General features: G+C 41.6%; 1 protein-coding gene and 1 long non-coding RNA gene across 9 annotated transcripts in view; one reads left to right on the top strand and one right to left on the bottom strand.

The window, feature by feature from the left end:
* The window catches only part of Kcnq1 (potassium voltage-gated channel, subfamily Q, member 1), a 320,174-nt gene that overhangs the window by 163,167 nt on the left and 139,810 nt on the right, over window positions 1-17,197 (bottom strand). For 7 of the 8 annotated variants that reach the window (XM_006508492.3, XM_006508490.4, XM_006508488.4 and 4 more), the window contains one exon: window positions 2,508-2,628. In XM_006508492.3, the coding sequence (XP_006508555.1) occupies window positions 2,508-2,628 (121 nt within the window). Of the gene's footprint in view, window positions 1-2,503; window positions 2,629-17,197 lie in introns of those variants that run through there. The other variant, XM_006508491.4, reaches the window with a different exon arrangement.
* Window positions 1-17,197, top strand: part of Kcnq1ot1 (KCNQ1 overlapping transcript 1) — an 83,437-nt gene that overhangs the window by 32,664 nt on the left and 33,576 nt on the right. Inside the window, exon 1 of the long non-coding RNA NR_001461.5 lies at window positions 1-17,197. This exon is cut by the window's left edge and continues 32,664 nt beyond it; it is cut by the window's right edge and continues 33,576 nt beyond it. This is a non-coding gene — a long non-coding RNA (KCNQ1 overlapping transcript 1).

The raw sequence follows: 17,197 nt of genomic DNA, 5'->3' as shown, positions 1-17,197 counted from the left end.
TTTTTTCAGTGTAGGTTCATAGGGCCAGCTGCCCACAGGAGCCATGCTGCATCAGTGAGCTGCTGGAGCCTAGCTTAATTACAGACATCAATCAACAGGCTGACTATGCAAGAGGCAAAGGAATGCAGCCCTGGTGTGGGCACGTGGGCCCCTTACACAGTACCCATGATGGCCTATCTGCTCCCCTAGAATGGGGAGGGGTCTTGGTAAGGCCAGTAGTCCTGGGAGCACATCAGGTTCTAGGACCCAGACACACACCAGGCCTATGGTCATGCTCTCTGCTAGGACTTCCACCAAGGATGGCACTAGACTTCTACAGATGTGGGTGTCTAAATTCTTAGATGCCTCAACCCTGACTCCAACTCTGCTTTGACCAGATTATATTTTTTGCTTAAGCCTATGATCTCTCTATCTCTACCTTAGGTCTTTTAACTCAGCCCCACCGTGGGCTCCTCCTTTCCTCCTTTCCCACCTTCCTAGATTGGCTTGTTCCCAGCTGCTGCATTTGGAATAAGTTGGCCTAGAAAGAGTCTTGGTGTGTTCTTGGGTAGAGACTTGACTGGATAAAGACTGTCCACCTACTCAGGTTCCAGGAGTGCTGGCCTGAGAAGAGCTGTGGTACCTGGAAAGATGGTGACACACTAGGCCTATAGAGACCAAGAAAGCATCATTCATGTCTCTGAGGTTCTGTTACAGATCTGTTATCAGATTTGGCCTAGTACTCTGAGCAGAGTCGTCTAAGTGGCTTAGGGCTGCTTCTAGAACAGATAGACAGTAAATGTCTGGCTCCAGGAGCTTTGAGTATACTAATACCAGCACAGGTGGCCTTTTGCCCCCAAAGGTGTGGTTATAGGGCATCTATGGACTGAACTATGGTCATGTATCACCAGTTTCCACCCTCCCTTGGGACCTCGTTGGTGCTCACAGTAGCTAGGAGATGTGAGACACATCTATCAAGGTAGATGGTTTGTTGAGAGCGCTACTCTCATTGTAGCTGCTTCTGTGTCTGGAGGTTGCTCCATGGCCAGAAGAATAAAATGGAATGGATACCAATGAGAGGTGAGTGATCAGGGGGATAAGAAGGCTGACTGGTCTTTCTAGGCGTAGGCAATTCCCTGAGGCCTGCTATGGTTGCCATGGTGCTACTTACTATCCTTACTCCTAAGCAGGCACTGGCATATCCAACACCAGCCACAAGACACCAGTGTTTACACTTTGAGTTGTCTCATGCCGTGGACTTGATGGAGAGACTTAACCATAGTGTAAGCTATTTTTCTACCCTCTGACGCCAGCCTATACCTGCCTAGCCTGTCTGGACTCCTGTTCCCACACCTCTGTTCCCGCTTGCTAATGCAGCCAGCCTGTAAGGCTATCTTAGGAGGGAGAGTGACCCCTGCTTCTCAATAACATTCTCGCTCTCTCTAAACCCATGAACCCTCTCTACATCTTACAAACCACGAGGCACTGCTAACCTCGTTTAAGTTTGGGTGGTCTGGGAAGATAGTGGGCATGCCTTGTTTGATCATAATCATTCCTCTGACAAGCCTGCCTTCCCCCAGGGTGGCCTCAACTTGGCTATCTGGTTACTTAAGAAACCCCCAGCACTGTGAGTCCAAGTTTCTTCAGTCATTGTAAAGTCAAGCCTGAAATCTAGGCATAGGCCAGAAGCGTTATGACTACACAAGGTTAAGGACATGAATTTTAGTAGAAAGAGTGGAAGAGTCTCAGAATGCGAATCTCAGGAAAACTAAGAGCATGGCATTAACATCCTGGCACAGAAACACTTTTCTAGAGGAGTGCCCCGTGGGGCAGTGGTCAGAAGCAGTCTGAGTGACCTGCCTCCACCACATCGCTGCCTCTCCTGAGTTTTGGTAGGAACATTTGAGTCACATGTTGCAGAGAAATCATGGCATGGCTGGGTACTAGGGTTTGTCCTGGTGATGCCTTGATGGGGGCCCAAATGGGGGGAGAGGATGGGCATGTGTCCCAGGCCAGCTGTGCCTGGGGGAAGGCCAACTGGAAGGCGTAGAAAATCAGCCATTTCCTCCACCTGAAGGAGCCCCTGAGGACAGTAGTGGCAACTAGCATCTGCCCCATGGCTTTGGCCAAAATCCCACAGGGAAATGCTAAAAAATAATGTTAACTCTCTTGAAGGAGTGGTGGAGGGGTAGAGGGGAGGAAAACAACAACAACAACAACAACAACAAAACCAACCCAAGTTTCTCAGACGCTCAAAGCATGCAAACAAGTGGAAAATGATCAGTCTGGTTTTCCATAAGTCAAAACAAGAGGATCATGTTTCCAGATTCAGTGGGAAAGCCCCTGCCCTTCTCTCCTGCCTGAGCCCTGAGGCCAGCCCCAGCAGCCAGTGTCCCCAGGTTCATAAGGATAGGCAGTGAGTTGTGGGTACTGGGTAAATAGACTGCATCCCAGCAAGAGGATAAGCTTTGCCCTATGCTAGGGCAGTTCCCTTGAGCCCCAGCCTTTGAGGGCAAATGGACACTCACTGTGACACATGGGTGATGGGGGTCAGCAGTGTCTCCCCTTCCAGGTCCAGGTCCTCTGCAAAGCTGTTTGTTCTCAAGAAATGGGGTGTGCTTACTTCCAGCAGTGTAGGGCTCTTCCTTACTGTGAAGAAGGTATGGGGACAGCTCATTAGGCTTCAATAGAAACTTGATCATGAAGGGGATCCAGAACTGGACAGAACTAGACTCAAATGTCCACCCCAACCTGCTATTGCTATGGGATAAACCTGTAAGCTCTCAAGATCAGGTGAAGAGTGAGGACAGAGCTTGGAAGTTTTAGCCTTACCCATCAGGTTGGTTTACACTGAGTGGAATAAGTGAGTGGGCATTCACTTATTCCATTCACTTATGCCCATTCACTTATTGATTGGTCCCCAGGTACCTGGGGACTTAGCCTCCCAGGGTAAACCATAGAGGCTGGTACATTCTCCCCAGTGTTGTAGCTGCCCTGGGGCTGAGTTCCAGGACTGAGTAAGGTTCTGCCCTATGTATGTTAAGTTCTAGGCCTCTCACCAGCTTCACATAAAACATTTGTGCCAAGAACAAATGAAAGCACTGATCTCCACTACTGTGCTATTCACACACATACACTGACAGATCAGTGGACCATGCAACAAAAGGTGCTAGTACCTCTGCTTATCAGGAATCACAAGCTGAATTCCTTGTTCTGGTCATGATGCCTTATTAACCGGGTTCTCTCTGAGGGAGGCCTCCAGACTGTCCCAATAGCTGACTTCCATAGCTCAGGGCACTGATCCAGATTAGTCTTCACAGCATTTCCAGCTTACTAGTGTTTGCTCTCAACTCACTTCTCCTTTAAAGTATCTAATATAGTATTAAGTACTTCTGATGAGTGGAATATTGAAAAATTCACAGTGGTCCTCAATTATAGGAATCATCTGCTGCCCGGGACCCTGGCTTTTCTGGTAGCACAAATGTGAGGTCATAAACTTGGGCAGACTTCTGTTCTTGTCAGTTTTTCTTACTCTGCGACATTCTTTTCTTTAGGTATGCAGCTATGCATCTAATGATCATTTTAGCAGCACATGAGCCCATAGCTTAGGTCTACCACAATTAACTTTACTCATCCCATATTTTATGGATGTTCAGTCTTGTAGTTTTATGACAACCAGACAGTGATGTAATATCCATCTTCGTTGTTAAAAGTTGTTGATATACTGGGCAGGTGAGATAGCATGACTTTGGTAATATTAATAAGTGTTTTTGGATTGTTCTTCTGTTAAGTTGTAGCCAACTATTCCTCCCCTTCAATTTTGCTTGGCCTTTTAAGCATGGATAAACACTGAGGCTTTCTCATTTTCAAAATTGTTATTAGTTCTTTGAGACTATGATCAACGAACTTTGATCCTCAACCACCTTCTAACTTCTCAATTTTGTATCCTCTTGTTTTAAAATTCAATAATTCATCAACTTCAGTTTGTGCTCTCCATGTAATTCTGGGTGTGGGGGCTGTAATACTGCAGTATGAATGACCCACCAGGAGTTAGAATGTTAAGGAAAAACTCTCCTTTCCCAGGAGCCATTAATTGTCCATAGCTTTTCAAGAACCTCTTGGGGTTCGTGAAATTCTTGTACTCAATGATACAGTGTTGACTGGCTTGATCTTGTGTAGGCAATCATGCAACTGTCCTGTCATGCCCAGAAGTTAGTTTGTTCCAGTCGTCGCCTATCTCTGGCTCTTACAGTCCTCCCATCCCCTTTTATAATGGTCCTGGGCCTGTGAGAGGGGGATGGTTTTCTCATTTTCATATTCACTGACTGCTTCTGGCTTGTTTGGGATTCTTCTTTCAGAATTGCCCGTTAATAACCTTTGCTTGGCATTTCAAAGGAACTTTTAATTCATTAGAGATAATAACCTTGTGTTACATGAAGCATAAATAACTTTCTTGGTCTATGTTTGTCTTTTTAACACTCCGTTGTTTTATCATAAAGACTGTCTTGTTTTTTTTACAGTGATGCATTTACTTTATGGAATGGGTTTCCCACAACTACTACAGCAGTCTTTTACATTTATTTCCAATATAAACATACAAATGTGGGCATACATCTGTATGTGTATATAAATTTTAACACATTTAGCATTTATGTGTAATGCAAAGGATGTTTAGAAGTCATACAATGGAAATACAAGAACACTATATATAGTCTTTTAAAAATCTGAAATAGAACATAAAACTAAAAAAAAAGTTAAGAAAACTTCAAAATCTCTAGGACTTTAGATTTGAAAGAGAATTGAGATGCAACACCGAAAACTTAATCCAAGTGGGGGAGGGGACTCAATTTTATTATAATTAGAAACAAATGAGTTATTCCTGCAACAAGTGCATTTTTCTAAGTAGCAACAGAAGCAAGGAGGAACAGGCTCACTGACTGTTAAAATGCTGTGCTTTGTGAAGGCAATGAGACAAGTCACAGATTTACTGCATATCACTTAATGGAATCAAGGGCCTTGTACCCAGAGTATATAAAGAAGAATGATCATAATTTGACAACAGTGAAGCAAACAACCCATCTTAAAAAGTGGATTACAAATAAGCATGGGAAATTGTGCTCAGCCACAGTCTATGGTCTTTATGGAAATACAATATTAAAGCTTCAGTGAGATAACCCTGAAAATTATCATGAAGATGGATAAAGCATTAAATTAAAACCTTGTAACAGCCAGCACTTCAAGGAGGCAGAATGACTGCAACCCTCATGTGCCCGAGGTGGGAATGCAAAGTGGCCCAACTGCTCTGAAGAACAAACTTCATAGCCTTATAAACACACATATGATTTATGACTCAGTGTATGGGATATTTAAGTTCACATAAATCTGCACACAAAAATATACAGCAATTTTACCTCTAGTTGCACCAAACAAGTTATAACCAAGATGGCAACAGTGAAATGAATAAAGAAATCGTGGTGTGTCTATCTGTCCCACCTATGCAGTGGAATAATGTCCAGCAATCAACTAGAATATTGGAGGATCCTGGGACAGATAATAGACTATGGTGAGTAGACTGTGTGTTGTGAATACATGATAGAGCACTGAAGAGAGAAGGTGGGGTCTGGGGGAGGAGGAACTTGCTAACGTTGCTTTAAAAAATAATGTTTGGACTAAAGAAAACCTAGAGAAAAAATACTGACATAAACACAATATTCTTGTAGATAATTTTGTTTCACACAGGGGTACTGTATATCAAGGATTATACAAACCAGTATCTATACTAGAAAATGGGAGCTGAGGACAAAGTAAGGATAATCAGAAACAGTATAAACTCGAGGTAAGCTGCATAAAGATACAAACCCTGAAACATGGATGTATATAGACTTTCATTATAGACATACATATTTCCTAGTTCTACCTGCAGAAAGGATATGTTATCAGTGACCCTTTTGTGGCAAAGAACACACTCTGTGCCCAGGTCATATATAACACTGTTAGTCTGCCAATAAAAGCGAATATGGCTCCTTGGAAGAATGGCCGCTTCTGGGGCTAGCACAGGGAAACTACACGATGAACCTAAAAGGAACTAAATGGAAAGCATGTCTAAAGGGCTCCTGTACAAGTGGCTAAAGTAGAAAAAGGTTAGCCACAAAACAATAATCCTCAGCTATACCCCAGAAACACAGTTGCCAAGTCCGTCTGTATTTCTAAATAACTGAAAGTGAGATGAAAAAAGTGATCTCTGTAAGTGTAGAAGGAACGAGTTAACCAGAAGTGCACCGTAGAAATGCTTGAAAGATCCGTGGATGAAGGCTAGAATAGAATTAGTAGGTGAAATCTTTTTTTTTTGTAATTATTCCTTCATTCTCTTTATTGATCCATGTTGAACATATACAATAAACTAAAAAGCCACTTTGTTCATTTAATTATCATATATGATTGTATTGTCCATTTTACAGTTATGTTGTTTTCCAGTGACATTGATTGAATCCCGGGCTTTGTTCATGCTAGACAAGCATTCTGCCACTACACTACATCCTTAGTCCCAAAATAAATTTTAATTGCTTTAGTGATTTTAACACATTCACAGAGTCTCTAATACTCTTTGCAAGAGATAGAATGAAATTCCTCATTCTCCGAATGTTGGCCAGACCTGGTGACTTGCTTTTAATAACTAGGTCTAATAAAGGTGAAATAGTGGGTCAATTACAGTGAGCTATTTAATCATGTAAAGTTGACACCATGGTGATGGAAGAAAATGAGAAAAGCACCTTGCCTTAATGACATTTACGACACCTGTAACCCTATTCTAATTTTGAGAGAATGTTATACAGACCCAGAGTAGCACTGACATTTGATAAGTATTTAAAAGCATCAACTCCAGTGACAGTACTGACAGGACACCAAGGTCCTGCTGAATGAGCGTGATGGTAGATATTGGACAGGCTCTTGGAGCATCAAACTGGGAGAAAGACTAAAGTGTAGCTCTACAGCATTGTATTAAATTAAACTTGTTTTAGTTTTTAATCAAAGTAACATGGTTATGTGAGGTACTTCGTGAAAGGTACATTGCAAGACTATTTTTTCTTTTACAAGAATATGTAATATATGCAAATAAAACACACAAATTAAAAGGGAAAAGAAGCAGAATAGTAGAAAAGAATCTCTAGTGTATAAAGATAGATTAAAAACTATTAAGAAAAGCACAAAACTTTAAACAGAGACACCGACAAACAGAAAACTGCCTTTATTGCATTGACAAAACACTCAAAAAATTCTGAAAAATCCTAAATTTTAATTAAAATCCTAATGTTTGTGGTGAATACTCTGACAAGTGGATTCTGAGATGTATTTGGAAGTGTAAAAGACCAGGGAAAAGTAATATTCTTTAAGAACAGGGTGGCTAATAGGCTTATCAAAAACAAGTACTTCAACATAGTAGTCATTAATACAATGTAGAACTGATTCAAGGAGAGACTTAACTGGCTAGTGGGATAGAAATGGATGTCAGAAAATAGCCTACCCATGGACACTTGCAATGTATTAAAGGCTTACTTATCATGAGATGGCCTTTTAAATGACACATTCAAGGACAAGGAAATTCACATGGGGAAAACACTGAACTGGGCCCTTAATTTTCTCACAGCGTACATTGAAAACACATTCTTGGTGTTTCAGGGCTTATGACAAGTAGAACTAGAAGGACCATAGGCCTGGATATAGAAGAATATCTACATTGCTTTGGGGTAGAATAACTAAGAAGCAATAATCAAAAAGAAAAATAGCAATTTAGCCACATTCAGAGTCAAAACCTAGATATCTAAATACATTTTAAATAGTAAAAAGGGATTCAAAAATGATAAAACATATAAAAAGTTAGGTAAATCAGTAAGAACAAATAGATAAGTCTGGTGGCGCAGGTCTGTAATCGTAGCTACCTAGGAAGCTGAGGAAGAAGAAATATTATGTTCAGGACCTTGCTGGGACAACAGTGAGTCAAGATAACTCTCAAAGAGCAAAATGAGGGCTAGAGATGGCTCAGTGGTAGTGTCTTCCCACTAGGTATAAGACCTTAGGTTTAATTCTCTAGTACTGAAAAAAATGACCTAACCGAAAAATAAGCAAGACACCCTACACCCACCCCCTTCAAAATGAGACAAGAATTCAAAAGCGTGATGAGCTTATGGAAAGGTGTTGTGCCTGACTAGCAATCAGGGAAATATAAATAAACTCAGGAGCTCATGGCCCAAGGGGCCAGCAGCAGACTTCCAGCAGGAAACTATACAGACATTACTTAGTCATAGCTGGAAGAAGGGCTCAAGTAAAGGGCTCTGTGCCTGTGACATCCTCAGAGAGACCAGGGAAAGACCTGTAAACCTTGAGGAATGTGTGCACATGAAGAGGCCCACAGGTCTGGGACGTGGTGGGAGTATGTTACTGTTCCCATTCTAGAGACTCAGGGCTGAGATTCAAGTGTACTGGGTTATATTATACACTTGTCAAGTCACAGCTACAACTTCATCCAGGATTCAAATGTTCTTTTGGAAAAAAAAAGAAAAAGAACACAAATACATATTTCAGTACTTGCATCACTTGTATACACAAGAAAGGAGAAGCAAAGAGGTGACTGGAAGAGGGGGCTGTGTTCTACACACCCAGAATGACAAGTGCCATCTCCAAGCCTGAGGGCCCAGGGTGAGCCCCTCAACTCCTGAGAAAGGCTCTGTCCTGGTATTAGGAAATTAAAATGTGCACATCAGTTGGCTGTCCACAGCGGGCGGGGCCTGCACCTGCCAGAGAGGAATGTGGACTCTTTGGTTTAATCCTGGGAAGGGTTCATGGGGCCCCTGCAGTGAGGGTCAGAGAGGGGCTCAGCACAGTTGTTTTTCCAAGTCAAAAGGAGAGACTGTTGTCTGCTAGGCATGTTTCAGAGACTTTAGGGGTGCTTCTCTTTCATGGGAGAAACACTATTCAGGACTGCCACCCACTTTATATTTGGATCTGTACTCACAGCCAGGTCAGACATCTCAAAGATTCTGAAAGGGAGTTGAGAGGGCAGGGTTTCAACTTAAACACACTGGTGGTGCTCCTCTTAGGCAAGAGCTTGGGGCAAGTATTGTGTTCTAAGAAGCCCCATTGGGCACTTCATCTCTGAAGAGCCCAGAGTTTGTCTTTCATAAAGATATAAAAAGATAGCCCAACTGCAGAACAAACTGAGACCATGGTGAATGTGACAAGGGTCATATGACCACTTAGACCCTGTGTAGAGGATACTAGAGCAATGTCAGGTGTTCTCTTCTGAACCAACCAATGTCAGTGTACCTGGTCCTGGAGGAAAAGTACTGTTTCCTAGTGACAGTGAAGTCACATTTTCCTAAAACGATTCTAGTTTTTGATGCTTTCATTCCTTGGCTGCTTCTGTCTTGTCAGAGCCAGAATCTGGACCTAAGTGTGCAGGGCAGAACAAAACAATTTTGTTTTCTAGGAAAATGGGAGGTCTGGAATGGCGAATGTAGCCTCAGGCGTGGCAACTGCCCCAGCTGGGACTACCCACTGCCAAGTTTCACCCTCTCTCAAGAGAACCAAAACCAGACTGTACGCAGCATCTTCCTTCTCAGCCAAAGGGCCTACTCGTTAGGGTGATTTGCATTGTACTTAAGCATTGAAAAAAAAAAAAGACTGGAAGGAAATAGATCAAAATGTGGTATGTTTGCCTGTGGATTAAAGGACTTCAAATGATTTTCATTTCCTTCCTTATAGTATATGTATTTTCTATTTGAATGAATGATACATTTAGAAGTCAGAAAAACAGTTCATACAAGCCTCCTGTATTTGCCTTGCCCTCCTCATCCTGGGGTTAGCACAATGCATCTAAGTGTCCTTACTCAGCCACCTCCTCCAGTCTGTCCTTAAGATGCCCAAGAGACCCAATGACACAGAGCTCCTACTTCCCAAGCTCTCCAAGACCTTCCCTTTCCTAGCTCCATTACTCCTGCATTGAGCTCCCAGACTTTCCCTCTGCATACCCGATCATCTGAGCATTCCAAGTCCAACTCTCTGCAAGGCCCCAGGCCACCCTGTTGCCCACTGCCCTCTGCTGAGACTTGCTGGTGTCAGTAACTTCACCCAGCTGCTCACCCCTGCCCTCCTCCTCCTCCTAACTGATTATAATCCTGCCTGATCTCCCAGATGTAACCTAAACCACCTTCCTATGTAAGCTCCCCAAGGCTCTAGAGATTGCCCCTTCAATTGCTATGGGGCTTATGTGTGCCTGGCCCTCAGCACAGGAACCTTGCTTTCTTCCTCTCCCATGTCACCTCCGGTGCCTGGCACAGGCAAGTCCCCTGAGCCAGCTCACTCCGATGGAATAAACAAGCTGCCTATGTCCTCCCCTAGCAGAGGCCCTTTCCCTGTCCCCCCTCAATCAATTTCCCCGTCTTGGTGGATTTGCCAAAGCCCTGTGGATCCTGCACCATGAAGGAAAAAAAACCCTCCCTAGGGCATCTGGACAGCTGCAGCCAGGTCCTGCGTGACATTGCTGAGCTGCAGCCCCACAGCCTGTGCCAGCTGCCCATGCCCTGTTCACAGACCCTGAGCCAGACCAGACCCAACACCACCTGTGTCTTCACTCAGAGGGGAGAAGTAAGAGACAAGGACAGAAAGTGTAAAAGCTATTCCCACAACAGCTGCCAGGAACAAGGCGAGAGTGCAGTGTAAATGTATATTCACAGCTGGTACCCAGTTCCGCTTAGGAAAATACCTTGCTTGAGTGGACACCTGTTGTTTTTGCGAACTCTGCAACCAGGCCTGGCTTCTGGAAATAGTTCACCGAATCTTCCTTAAAGGGGTCCTCATTTCCTACTCCCCAGTGTGTAAGATTTAGGAATTCATTGGCTATTTCCAAAGGGGGCTTTGTGGCTGGATCACAACTTCAGAAACATAGTTGCACTTATAAAGATGGCTTGTACTTTGGTTGGGAGCATTGAGAGCCTAGCCTGAGCCTGTGGCAGAAATCATTTGGAAAAAGTCTGGCATCTTTCTTCTGGTACATGTAAAATAGTGGACATCTTACATTTATTGGAAAGTGAGTGTTTAAGGACACAGATGAATATAGCTATGCATGTATCTATAGGCAGAGAGAGGGAAAGAGCACAAAAAGGACAGGGTAGAAGGAGGAGAGAAAGCATCACCAGACTAGCTCTAGCTGTGTCTGGAACAGCCAGGTTCAGATTCATAAACTAGAAAAATGTCTCATTGTCCTTATCTAGATTGAAATGGGCTCTGCAGTCTGTTACCAAGAGCACTTAGGAATATAAAAAGCTAGGGGTAAGATATGAACCTGAGGAGATAGGTCTGGGGGTAAGTCTAGGTTGCAAAACACAGCAAACAAAACAACAACAAACACCCTAAGACAGTCTTGTTAAGCTTTGCAGAGTAGAAGACAGGAAAGAAGAAGGTTAGCTAGATAAATCTGGCCCGAGGCCCCAGCTTCAGCTCTACATGGGCCAGGAAACTCTGGGAAAGGTGCTTCGTACAGCTGTCCACTGACTTTCTACTGTTATAATGCAAACTTCTCTTTAGAGAGCTTCTCTCTCTACCCTGTGTTTGCAGCACTTTATGGAACATGCTGTATTTTGTGTTCAAGCAAAGACTGAGGATACATTTAACTTGAGATGGACAGTGACATGACAGTTGAAGATGACCTATGGAATCCCAAGAAATCCTAGGAACAATGCTAGGCTTTGTGCAACTACAGAGTTCATAGTGCTGGAGACTTTTCACTGAATGCCTTTTCTCATAATGGAGATAACAGGCCTAACACATAAATCTCAGAGTAAATGGAAATGATTCTGTGGGCCCAAGGGTGGGGTCTGAATGGTAAGGTGCTAAAGAGGACAGGCAATGACAGAGCTAGCCCTAAGCAAGCCCAGGAAGCAGAGCATGAGTAGCACAGCTGCCTGCAGAACAAAACTAGTCTACCCAGCTTTCCATGCTGCAAGAAGTCACTGTCCAGGTCTCCCAAGACACATTTGGAAGGGAAGGTTCCAGGCAGCAAGAGCGGCCCCAGGAAACTTTAATATACAATGGAATCTGGGTTAAGCACTATCTTCTCCAAAAGTTGAGCTCACAGGACATTCCCCAGAAACCTCTGGAGAGGTGGGGAGGAAAGTTTCTGGAGGTCTTTGGACGAAGAAAACAAAAAAGTGGCCTTGATTTTTCAAGGAGAAATTACACAGGAAGAAAAAAATGTTTTTAATCTAATTAAGAGCGATCTTTTCACCTTCATCACAACATCACGGAAATGTGCCAGTTCTTAACTTCACACAATAATCAAAGCAATTAAGGAGAAGCCTTGGAAACTGGTGCAGATGTTCTCAGAATGTTTAATGGGGAAATGAGTTGCAGGCCTCATTCTCAGCATCCGGCTCCAGGCCCTGGCTACCAAATCCAGACATCTGCTGGGGCCCCACTCCCAGGCCTGGAGGGTGTGTGCTTGAGAAACACAGGTCTCTTCCCAGGCTGCCTCTAGCGAGGCCAGATCTGGGGCCCCAGAGGCTCCCCATGGTTCCTCAAGCCAGAGCCTGGACATAGTCAGAATCACCCCAGAGCTAGGGAGAAGCTTAATGTCAAAATTATGTTAACAACTGATGTCAAAAGTAATCAACTCAAACTGGCTCCCTCACCCCTGCTGGCTGCAGGAGGACTATGAGTAGAGGAAGGGGGGGCAAAGAGCCCCTGGCAGGGGCTGGGAGAGACTCTCTTCTTTGACCTCCTCAGCATGAAGATCACATAAAGGTGTGGCAGCATTGGTGCAGTCTGACTCTGTGTGCTTTGGTTCAATGTTGCCAAGCTAGACCCGAGAAGCAAATTAGTCCATCCTTGAGTAATTTTCAAAAATCAGAAACCATGTAGAAAGGAGGGTGCTGCTCACTTAGTAACTAGCCTGTTTTAGAGAGCAGAAGGGCATATGACTAAAGTTAAATGGCTTGAAAGTGAAGACCTTGATGTATGGTTCAGGCAGCTCATTAAACCACACTGGAAGCCCTGCTGTATGGTACACACAAAGAACATGGAAGAAAAGAAAACATCCCTGGTTTTGAGGACACATAGGCAGTATGGGTCCTCACACATGTACGACATTTACCATTCATACTGTCTTCATACCAAAGGCTTCTTAATAAAAGAAATACCAGATATGACTCCAGGGCTTTGTTTAATGCAGGGTAGGCCAAAGGCAATGGAAAGAAATCTCTCAAAGTAAGCCTTCAGTGGAGTCAATACTCCAGGTCCACATTACTGGTAGATCTTTAAGGAGTGTTGTAAGCTGAATTCCAGCTGTTCACTAAATAGACCACTTTCTTGGGAAGTAGCTGGCACAAGTTTCCTGTTATTCTCTGTCCATAAATCTAGCCCCAAAAAAGTGATAGGAAGGGGTTAAAGCCTTTAAGAATGAAAGTAGCATGATGCACTTTTTATCGAAAGAATTTTTGGGATTGCTATGTATAGGATGTAGCAAAGGAAAGCCAGGGAGACTTGGGAGGCCAGTGAAGAGTGAAAGGGACATCCAAACAAACAGACAAACAGACAAACCCCTAAACAAACATGGTGGCATTAGCAGGGGAAGAAGCTATAGAAACCAAGAGTGGGAAAAGTCTATATGTGAAAAAGCATAATTTTAAAGATTTGCAGGAATGTTTGGAGAATAACAACATTCTACTCCCCCACCCCAACCCCTGGACTTCAAATCTTCTCACTTACTCAAAAAATCAGAACAAGCAATTCAACAACAGTAAGAGCAAAATAAAACCATATATGATCTATTCCTTCAACAGTAGGCCAAATACATAGAAATTACCCATGAGAGGAGAGTCTGCCCACCATTGTATACCTGTGAGTGCAAAAGAAGAGGCCTACGATGCTCTGTCAAAAGAGTGAGGATGCTAAGTAGTGTCAACAAAAATAAGGTTCCCCTCTCCACAGAAATATTTTTATAGGAACTCAGAATTAATGTCAGTGATTAATTCTGGGAAGCAGTCAGTAATTCACAGCAACCAAGTGAATATCACAAAAAGAAATGGGCAATTAAAAAGTGTTAGGGGCCCAGCAAGATGATTCAGTGGATAAAGATTCTTGTTGCCAAGACTAACAACTTTAGTTCAACCACTGGGAAAAAAACCCATTTAGTAGAGGAAAGAACAAGTTTGTGCAAAAATTACAGAAACTTGGGACATTTTCACTTGTCCTTAAATACTCATCTTCCCTCTACTAAGCCTGGTTTGGTGGCACTGTTGCAGATGATAGGTAGTATGGACCCTGGTCCTTGTTTCTGAAGTGTGCAGTACAGACCTTGTCTAAAATAATTATTTATGTTTTACAATAATTTTTTTTGTTTTATATTGTTTGTGGGTAGCCTGAAAGACTGACTTAAGGTGTTTTCATTTTCCCCCCAAATAGTAATTGCGAATTTTCTCAGTGTGAAAAATAGTGGACAGTACTTGCAAACGCTGTAAGACCTTCAGAGCAGTTATAATGACTTGAGCAAAGATCAGTGGTTGAAGCACACAGCGGCCCACTGAAAAGCCTCAGAAGGCAATCTAGAGAGAGCTTCCTTGGAATTTTAGAGCATTTAAAATAATAGTATGTGCTAATAACTTACAAAACATGCACAGAGCTAGATGCTAAGAAGAGCCCTGACAATACTACAAACCAGTATCTATGAGAGATTTCTATACGTAAGTTACCTCAAGCTACAAGTGAAAGCAAAGACAGGATTGTTAATAGTCTGTCCAAATATTGAAGGAAAATTCCAGTTTAGTTAATTTACAAAAGCTGGACGAATCCTGCCCTCCTTTTATACCTCGCTGTCATAATGAACTGAACATAAATGAAAGGAACAGAACTTCAAAGACCACACATAACTTCACAAAAGAAAAATAGCTTGGGAATAAATAAAAAAAAAGCTTAAAACCACTTAAGTAGCATTAAAAAATCTGGAGGCAGAAAAGAATCTAATGTCCACAGTTATAATATAAATAATTGAAAATATAGAGCTTTAAACAAAGAAAATATGGACTATACAGAGAAACAATAACAAAGTTCCTTCCCACAGAAAGCCGAAAGAAGTATAGACACACTGTACTTAACTTGACAAAAAAATAATTTTTAATTAGGCTAGGAATGTTTCAGCTGGAAAAGGGTCTTGATACTTAAGCCCTGTGACCTAAGTTTGAGCTCCGATCCCATATAAAGGTATAAGGAAAGAACTACATAAAATCAGCCCCTAACCTAGAAATGGGCACCATGGCATGTACAGTAATCTCATTGATAATAAAATAAAATTAGTCTAAGTTATGCTGAAAGATAAAAAGAAAATGATAAAGAACTAAAGAAAACAAAGAATATGAAGAATGAGATAAAATTAGAAAATGGAATTAAACAAATTCTAGAACTGAAAAGTATTAACAAATGAAAAAATCCATTAGAGGGTTTCATCAGCAGATCTGAATGATATAAGAATCAGTGGACTTAAGGATCAAGTCTGAGCACCAGGGGGGGAAAATGAGCATTTCAAGAATTCTATGGTAAACTACCAAGTATGCTAATATCTTTGTTGGAAATCCCAAAAAGTAGGTGAAAGAAGGAGCAGGAAGAAGAATTGACCTAGTGGCTATGCCTCCCCAAATTTGATTAAAGACAAAAATTACTATGTACAGGAACATAAGCAAAAGGACCCAGAAATGATAACTGAGTCACAGAAAAATACACTATCAATTATTGAAAGGCAGAACAGACGTTAAAAAGAAAAAAAAAGACTTTGCTTGTCATGTAGTGATTCTCAATACAATTAATGTGTTTGTTATCAGCAAGTATAGAGTCGACTGAGAATGGAATAGCATTTTTAAGTACTGAGAGGAAAAAAGTCTGTCAACCAACAATTTTATATACAGCAAAATTATTCAAACATGGAGAAATAATGAGCTTAAGAGCTTCTCAAATGAATAAAAGCTGGGAAGCTCATACTATATTGGCTCTACAAAAACTATTAGAGAAAGTAATACAGTTTCAAATAAGAAAGGACTAGAAAGTAACTGGAAACCACATAGAGATGCCCAGACCTTGAGGACCAGGTAGCTATGTAAAACATAAAAGCCAGTATTATATATAATATCTAAGTTTTTAATGTTTATTATTTTTGTGATAAAAGAACATGATATATACATCTGGCATATATATCATATGTCTTTGGATATATTCATGCAATAGATATAAAATTTGAAACCATGTAGAATTGAAGGAGATAGAGCTGTATAGGATCTTGAATTAATTTGTAAAAGTTGGAAGAATCCTGCCCTCCTTTTTACCTGCTATAATGAACTAAACCTTAATGAACCAAATCTAAATGAAAGGAACAATATTGAAACTATGTTGGCATAAACTCAATCTAGAATTTTGTAAAGTTAAGTGTAATTAATTCTCATAAAAATTATTCAGAAAACATCTGGAAAAGTATAAATCTCAACATGTAAACAGCTTAGAAATTACAGTATCTCAACAAGTAAAATGGTGAGTTGACTGAAAAGTCGATTCCATTTCTGTATCAGAAATGAAAAGAGTAAAACAATGCCTTCAAAATGAGGGGGGGGGGAGAGGTGATGGGAGATTGAAGGAGAGAGACAGGTAGACATGGAGAATCAGAACATATTACAGTAGACATTGCTGGAATCAGCTTGGCTAGAAAAACCTAATTTGTGATTTAACTGCTGGAGTTTAGATGTAGATAGATGTAAGAACTAAAAAGTCAAAGGCACTAAGTTTTGGGAAGAGCCTTAACGTTTTCATGAAGTACTTCATCCAGGAGTTTGATCAGATTCTCAATGCGAGTAGTAGAGAAAAATTCCCTTGAAACTTTCAATATTGGGAGGGAGGAAAGCCATTCTGAAAACAAACAATAGTGTTTTTCGTCAAGGGTTTACCTTCAGGGAAAGTTAGTTTACTAGGTCTTAGCCAGCTAGGATTTATCACAAGCTAACTGAACTGACCTAAAGCAATTCAAATTAACTCTAGATTTCTTGTGGAGTAGAAATAACCAAACACCAGACCAGTTCACTTTAGCCATCCTATACCACCCAAGAAAAAATATTGAAGAATGGTTGTGACATTCAGTCAAGAGGCTCAGTAAAAGTGAGACCTAAACACAGAACTATAGAATGTTTCTTAT

This window comes from Mus musculus, chromosome 7, assembly GCF_000001635.26.
Source record: "Mus musculus strain C57BL/6J chromosome 7, GRCm38.p6 C57BL/6J".
Lineage (NCBI taxonomy): Eukaryota > Metazoa > Chordata > Mammalia > Rodentia > Muridae > Mus > Mus musculus.
Note: the sequence above shows the minus strand (reverse complement) of the source record. Positions and strands in the feature narration are given on the sequence as shown.